Below are 8260 nucleotides of genomic sequence, written 5' to 3'. Positions count from 1 at the left end.
AATACACCATTCCCTTTGCTTCTGTATATGCTTAAATGTATTCACAATAAAACATTTTTACCACAATTAAAAATTTGTTTTGAAGATTTTAATCTATTTGAATTTTATTTGAATTGCAATAATTAATTTTGGACGACATGATAAATTTTTATTTTCTTATTTTATAATTAAAATATTTTTAATATCTTTTTTCTTTTTTTACCTTTTTTTTTTTATTTAGAGAGAGAGTGAGCCATGGGGTGGGGGTGGGGTTATGGGCAGAGGGAGAGGGAAAGAGAAACTCTTAAGCAGGTTCCACACTGGAGGCAGAGCCCACTGTAGGGCTCAATCTGACAACCCTGAGATCATGACCTGAGCAGAAATCAAGAGTTGGATGCTTAACCAACTGTGCCACCGAAGCGCCCCAATATCTTTTTTTTCATTTTTAAAGTATCCTCAGTATCTTTTTCATTTTATTTTATCATTATATTATTTGTATAATCATAAATACAATTTTTAACATAACAAAATGAGAAGGAAGGGAAATGAGAAGGAAGAAAGATAAAGGGAGGGAAGAAAGAAAGAAATTTCAAGTTTTTGTATCAGGAATCCTCAGAATTCTCTATTTTTATCTTTAGACATTATTGGCCACCCTGGGTCCCCTCTTGTATGATGCAACCCACTGAAACAAGAGTGATTCAGGGAAGGAATAGTTGGCCCTTGGAGACCTCATTCACATCCAGAGCAGCTCTTCTGCTCTAAGGGCCTCTCTAGGGAGTTCCCTCACTCTCCAAGGTCTAGAGCTGAGATCAAGTCCCTCTGGCCATTGTTATATGGGAGGCAGAGTCAAGAAGTCTTACCCTTAGATAGAAAGACAACAGGAATATTTCCTTGCTAAGAAGTTTCACCCCTGAATCTTCTAAAGAAAGGACAAAGTTGAGGGTAGCCCACAGAAGCCCTAGCCATATCTGAGGCTTTTGCTCCAGTGTTGGAAAGGATGTCATTTGGTTATCATCCACGGAGATCATCTCTTGTTGGCCTAGGGTGCCCAGGTGAAGACAAATCCCCTTCTCATTCCTATCCATCTTCTAAAACTACCCACTCTGGGAAACCATGAGTGTAGAAGCCATGAATAGAGATCAGATCCTCACTTACCTCCTTCTGAGTTACCCATCAAAGAGAAAGGTGACAATTTTACCTTGTTCTGGTCTAGACCAAACCCTATAACTGTACATTTTACCAGGTGTTCTTGGTGTTCTTTTATCTTTCTTATCTCTTCTCTCTCTCTCTCTCTCTCTCTCTCTCTCTCTGTTTCTCTCTCTCTCTCTCTCAATCAGCTTTCACCATCCCTGTGATGCATAGAAGATGGTCCAAGTCTGACTTGGATTTATCCAAGTCCCCCACTACCAGCTCAGAGAATAGCACACTTTTCATGGACTTTCCCGTAAATTACTGAGATTACAGAAAAAATCAGTGGACAATACAGAAACCCTGGAATAGGAAGACCTTGGAGTAGCTGATGTGTACAACACTCACCTCCATTTCGAGGGCTTCCTCCTGCCAGGCTTCCATAACATCAGCACACTCACATACCATTCCTTCTTGGATTGACACAGAAGAGGAGAAAGGATTTCTATTTAGTACCAGTGATACCCAAAGAAGATTGTCTCTTAATCTTTAGAATTTCTTTTTTTTTAATCCTTAGACTTTCTAAACTGGAATGGACTTTAGAACCATCTAGTTTTCCCATTTTTTTAAAAAAAATGAGAACTTCAAGTGACTTACCATTGAACTTACCATGACAGGGAAAGGTCTTGCACTGTCACTAGGTATCACTATACCCCCTATCAACCATTCATTCATTACAGTCTGTCAACCAGATAGTCAGCCAAAATATTCAGCACTTATTCACTGTGCCAGTCAGCTCTCCTGTGGTTTGAGCTCAATTCCTTTTGGAACTGGAGAATAGCAACTTCTCAGTGTTCTGAAGTCTGTTCCTGTTCCAGTCTAATCCCTGTTCTCTTCTCTTTCCTTTCTAGGTCAAATTGTCTACATTATTCTCTTCCACCTTCTCCACCTTGGCCAATAGCTTCCTGCCCTGAGCCAAGAAGGACTAATCAGGTCTGACATGACAAGGGTGTGGCTGCGACACAACCTGTTCTGGATCAGCCATGAAGCTTTACTCCCAATGCCTCATCCCCAGGCATGCTCCGAGACTGATAACCCATGTGATAATTTTTTTCCCTTCTTGTCCCTCTGAAAGGAGAACTTAAATGCTCCATGGAAGTTGACAACACAACCACAGTCACGACATTTGTCCTCCTAGGACTGTCCAACAACCCTCAGGTCCAGGCTGTGCTCTTTGTACTCCTCCTGGGAATTTACCTACTGACCCTGATGGGGAACCTGACAATGCTGCTGGTGATCAGAACTGATTCTCATCTCCACACGCCCATGTACTTCTTCCTGAGTCACCTCTCCTTCATGGATGCTTTCTATTCCTCAGTCATTGTGCCTAAACTGCTAGAGAACCTTCTTTCCAAGTGGAAGACTATATCCCCCCTTGAATGTTTCACCCAGATCTCCTTGGTCATATTTTCCGGAGCCACTGAAGCTTGCCTCCTTTCAGTCATGGCCTATGACCGGTTCCAGGCTGTGTGCCACCCACTGTTGTATGTGGTGGCTATGAACAAAAAGGTATGTATTGGCCTGGTGGGAACATCATGGGCCATAGGAATGGGAACTAGCCTGGTTAACAGCATCCTTCTGGCTCAGCAGCACTTCTGTGGCCCCAATCTTGTCCGCAGTTTTGCCTGCGAGCTTCCCCCAGTGCTCCTGCTGACCTGTTCTGACCCTTACATTAGTGTTGTCTCCATCCTGACCACCATAGCAGTCCTTGGCTTTGGCACTCTTGTCCTATTGCTGGGCTCCTACACTCGTATCATCATGACAGCCCTGGGAATCAACTCTTCGATGGGTCGGAGCAAGATCTTTTCCACCTGCTCTTCTCATTTTCTTGTGGTCACCATCTTTTATGGTTCAGGAGTTTTCAGGTATGTCATACTATAACCACCTAAATGTAAATGTAGGATATCACTTGCCCTTAACTGGCCTTGGTCTTCCAAAGTGGCAGGAAAATGGCTGTACTGGAATTCAGAAAGCCTGGTTTCTAGTTCTGGCTCTCCTGAGGACTAGCTGTGTGAGTTATAAAAAAAAAAAAAAAAATCCATTTTCTTTCTCAGGTCTTAATTGTCTATCTCTGAAAGATGAGCTTATACAAGGACTAGAGATTTTCTACTTTATTAACTTATGATTAATACCTCTCAAAAGGAAATCAGAGAGCCCTTGGTAGATTTTTATTCAGTGCTAACCAAAACAATAAAACATATCATGATGACATTGTTTTTCCTACTGGAAGATGATGTCTCTGAAGCTTATTTAAAACTATTTCTTGGGGCGCCTGGGTGGCTCAGAGGGCTAATGCCTCTGCCTTCAGCTCAGGTCATGATCTCGGGGTCCTGGGATCGAGCCCCGCATCGGGTTCTCTGCTCAGTGGGGAGCCTGCTTCCTCCTCTCTCTCTGCCTGCCTCTCTGCCTACTTGGATCTCTGTCTGTCAAATAAATAAATAAAATCTTAAAAAAAAAAAAAAAAAAAAAAAAAAAAAAAAAAAAAATAAAACTATTTCTTTAGGCACCTACAGTACACCAGCTTCTTTTAAATGCTCAAGCTCAATTTTAGTATGGAACATACTACAAGAGAAATATTATTAACTCCACTTTCAGGTAAGGCACCTAAGTTTCAAGAGTAACCAGGTAATTTCTCCAAAGTCCCAGAACAAGTTAGTAATGGAGCCATAGTATAAACCAAGTCTCACTGACTTAAAACATCATACTCTTTCTTACCATACTTCTCTCAAACATAAACAACTCTAGCTGACAAGTCCTCACTTACTAGGAGCAGAATAATTAATGACCCATAGTGTCTACTAGTGAACTGGAGATAGATTTATACAAATTGCTCTGTAATTTTCTTACCTGTTTGTTACTTGAAAAGAAGGCAGGTGTGGAAAAGGAGCTCACCTGACTCTGTAGACAAATCTTTCTTTCTCTGTATCTCATTTTTCTCATATGCCATAAGGAGACACTAAGATTGCCCCTACCTACTTCACAGAAATGTTAACAGGGATAAATTAGATGAAGAAAAATGACAGTAAAATGAATATTTTTTTCATTTTTTTTAAGATTTTATTTATTTATTTGGCCAAGAGAGAGAGACAGCAAGAGAGGGAACACAGGTGGGGGAGTGGGAGAGAGTGAAGCAGGCTTCTCGCCGAGCAGGGAACCCGATGTGGGGCTCAATCCCAGGACCCCAGGATCATGACCTGAGCCGAAGGTAGATGCTTAACTACTGAGCCATCCAGGTGCCCCTGAATATCTTTTTAAATAGAGCACAGCAGAATCTACAAGGAATATTCCAATGATGATGACCTGTTGAAAAAAAAACTAATGCTTCTTTGGGAAGTACTGCCGGTGAGACTCAACAAAATGCAGCCCAAAACTTAACCTTATTATTTTGGATTCAAATCTTGTGCTTAAAACATGTTTATCTTCCACTTTATTTATCATGTTTAGCTTCTTTTCTAAGCCGAAGAAAAATGTACTTAAAAGGAAAAATGTTTTGGGGTGCCTGGGTGGCTCAGTGGGTTAAAGCCTCTTGCCTGCAGCTCGGGTCATGATCCCAGGGTCCTGGAATCGAGTCCCACGTGAAGCTCTCTGCTCAGCGGGGAGTCTGCTTCCCCTCTCTCTCTCTGCCTGCCTCTCTGCCTACTTATAATCTCTGTCTGTCAAATAAATAAATAAAATTTTTTTTAAAAAATTTTTTAAAAAAGGACAAATGTTTTGTTCCACTAGCATTATATAAAATAACATGCTGTGACTGAAGGTAATTCCCAGAGCCATAAATGTTGAGAACAATGACAGCATTATTAGAATGAACATCTACTTTGGCAAGAAACAATCCTCATAGGATGAAAACATACAATTATATATACAGGGAAAAGAAGAGGGGAAAAAATCCTTACATCTTTATCATAACTATTAAGAAAAAATGTTTTGAAGACTATGAAGTACTAGAGAAATGCATGAAATTATTATTAGTCTTATTCAAGCTTGCAGCACTTGATGTGCTACAGAACTTGCTTTTTTCTCAGGGCAGCTCTTGGAAGATAAGATAACTCATGTTTGGAGACAATTAAAGATAGAAATGACTGCCGTCTCACTGATCACACAGTCATATCTAAATGCTGCTACCACTGCTAGTTGATTCAGCTCTAAGGACTCTGCAGAGTGTCTGGTATGGGATGGACCATGGCTACCAATATACTGTGGCCATTATTCTGACCTCAGTTTACTTCTTTGTGCCAATCCCTTCAAGGTACATGACCCCAGCATCTGGCTCAGCCCTGGAGCAAGTACTCTCCATGCAGTACAGTGTGGTGACCCCACTGCTAAACCCCCTCATCTACAGTCTCAAGAACCAGGAAGTGAAGGCAGCTCTCAGGAGGGTGTTCACCAGGAAGCCCAGGCTTACCTTCTAACCCAGCTCCACTGCATCCTCGTAACAGGAGAAAGAGTTGTGCAACAGAAAAGGAGGCAGGAAGAGCTATCACCAGCTATCTCAATGGTCTTTATTTTCTAAAAGAGAAGCATTATTTCCTCTGAATCCAGTATCCTCTCCCAATGAAGTGAGATAAGAAAACCTCCATGGAGCATATGACATCTATCCACAGGGGGCCCGGTCACCACTCGAAAAAATTCTCACAAAAAGTGTATGGAGGATCCAAACACAAAAGACAAAAAGCACAACTACCTTATGACCCAGTAATCCCACTTCTGGGTACTTATTCAAAGGAAATTATATCTTCATGTCAGAGGAAAGTAGCATGGAGGAGAAAATGGGAGATAAAGGGAGAAAGAGAATCCATATTGTTGGGCACCATTCTGAGTCTGCTTCAGACAGAGCTCCATGAAAGGGGTGTATTCTGATGGGCCTCCCCACCACTCACCTGAGCCTGAACAGCTTAGGATCCTGCCTAGTTCAGGTCTTGTTCCAGGCCTAGGGAGGGAGGAGGAGTTGGAGAAAAGAAAACGAATTCTCTGTTGTCATCCTAGCTACCTTTCAGCTCCCACACACATTCTCAAGAAAAGAACAACACTTTCCTGTCCTGCTTCTACCCAAGGCCAAGAGGTTTGCATCAGTCAAGACTACTTCTACGCTAGCTCTCTGGCTTCTCTCTGCTCTTGATCCTCTGATCTTCAGGCTAAAGTACTCTCTGAAAATAAATTTCTTGTCAATTTGCTCTAGCAAATTCCTCTTCAGATTACAGCCTCATATATGATACATTCACAGGTGACATTTCCTGGTCTTTTCTGCAGAATGTAGGCTGGAGCGATGGGACTGGGCTCAAGTCCCAGCCTTAGTTGCATTTCTGTTCTGGCCACTTGTTGAAGCATGTTCCTTATATTTCCAGAGCATTTGCCTTCCTGAGAGGTAACTGAGACAGGGTAATAAGAACTAGATATGTGAGCTCATTGGGAGGAATGGCCATCTCATGCTCCCTTCTCACACATACCCATACAAAGGGGTCACTCCTAAAACCTGTAGAATTGAGTAAGTCCGTTGGGCCCATAATTAGGAAAGGAAAGAATGTAATTCTCCTGGGCGATGCATCACATTGTGTTTAAATTCACACTAAAATCATGTCTTGAATACCAATTTATTTCCTGAGTGTTTCTTTTCATTAAGTATGGGGAAGGATGGCCTCCCACCCCTATTATGGCCCTACAGGTCCCTAAACAGGCCATAGAGACTTCATTGGGGAACTTCTGGTCTCTGAAACAAGAGAAGTATGGTCTGACTGCCTAAAGCCCTAGCAGGTATAGGAATGCAAGGCGTGTACTCAGCTATATTAGACATCTAAGAAAGGCAGGAAGAAGACAGGAAGTAGAAGATAACTCACCTAATTTAAAAATGTGGTCATTTATTTTTTCTTCATATTTTCATTTAAATACCATTAGTTAACATACAGTGTAACATTAGTTTCAGGTGTAGAATTTAGTGATTCATCACTTATGTATAACACCCAGTGCTCATCACATATTCCACCCTTAACCCATCACCCATCCCTCCTCCCATCTCCTCTCCAGTAACCCTCAGTTTGTTTGCTCTAGTTAAGAGTCTGTTTCCTAGTTAGCCTCTCTCTTTTTGTCCCCCATAGGTTCATCTGTTTTATTTCTTAAATTCCGCATATGAAAGAAATCACATGGTCTTTCTTTGTCTTTCTCTGACTGACTTATTTCCCTCAGCATAATATTCTCTAGCTCCATCCACATCATTGCATATGGTAAGACTTCATTCTTTTTTGTGGTTGAGTCATATTCCGTCATGTCTATGTATATATCACATCTTCTTTATCCATTCATCAGTCAATCAATAAACATCAGGACTCTTTCCATAATTTGGCTATTATTGATAATGCTGCTATAAACAGAGGAATGCATGTATCCCTTTGAATTAGTGTTTTTGTATCCTTTGGGTAAATACCTGGTACAACTGCTGGATCATAGGGTGGTTCTATTTTTAATTTTTGAGGAACCTCCATATTATTTTCCACAGTATCTATGCCAGTTTGCATTCCTACCAACAGTGTAAGAGGGTTCCCCTTTCTCTGCAACCTCGCCAATACCTGTTGTTTCCTGTGTTGTTAATATTAGCCATTCTGACAGGTGTGTGGTGGCATCTCATCATTGCTTTGATTTGTATTTCCCTGATGATGAGTGATGTTGAGCATCTTTTCATGTCTCTGCTAGGCATCTGTACAGAAACGTGTACTTTATTTTCTTTCTTTAAAGATTTTATTTATTTATTTGCGAGAGAGTAAGACAGATAGCAATGAATGGGGGAGAGGGAAGGAAAGAAGGGAGAGGAAGAAGCAGACTCCCCACTGAGCAGGGAGCCCACTGCGGCACAAAATCCCAGGACCTTGTGATCATGACCTGAGTTGAAGGCAGACACTTAACTGACTAAGCCACTCATGTGCCCAGAAATGTGGCACTTCAAATTGGAGTTTTGGAATTCTGGATTGTCAAAGCAGGAAGATATATATATATATATATATATATATATATATATATATATATATCCCACCTAAACTAAGACCTCCTTTTAAGACAAAGAAATCAAAGCACAAAGGACAGAGATGAGATGCCCAGGTTTGTACCA

General features: G+C 41.2%; 1 protein-coding gene across 1 annotated transcript; it reads left to right on the top strand.

Annotated features, from left to right (window-relative positions):
• The first annotated feature begins 2259 nt into the window (after positions 1 to 2259).
• On the top strand, positions 2260 to 5576 carry LOC131839766 (olfactory receptor 8S1). Its single transcript, XM_059187494.1, has 2 exons — positions 2260 to 3032; positions 5414 to 5576. The coding sequence occupies exons 1-2, from the start codon at positions 2260 to 2262 to the stop codon at positions 5574 to 5576; spliced, it is 936 nt and encodes a 311-aa protein (XP_059043477.1).
• Positions 5577 to 8260: the final 2684 nt, after the last annotated feature.

Source organism: Mustela lutreola, chromosome 8 (genome assembly GCF_030435805.1).
Source record: "Mustela lutreola isolate mMusLut2 chromosome 8, mMusLut2.pri, whole genome shotgun sequence".
Taxonomy (NCBI): domain Eukaryota; kingdom Metazoa; phylum Chordata; class Mammalia; order Carnivora; family Mustelidae; genus Mustela; species Mustela lutreola.
This window is presented reverse-complemented; position numbering and strand designations above follow the sequence as displayed.

Coding starts and splice junctions, on each gene's coding strand:
- LOC131839766 (XM_059187494.1), top strand. CDS start 2,260: ATGGAAGTTGACAACACAACCACAGTCACGACATTTGTCCTCCTAGGA. Junction 3,033..5,413: donor TATGGTTCAGGAGTTTTCAG/GTATGTCATACT, acceptor AATCCCTTCAAG/GTACATGACCCCAGCATCTG.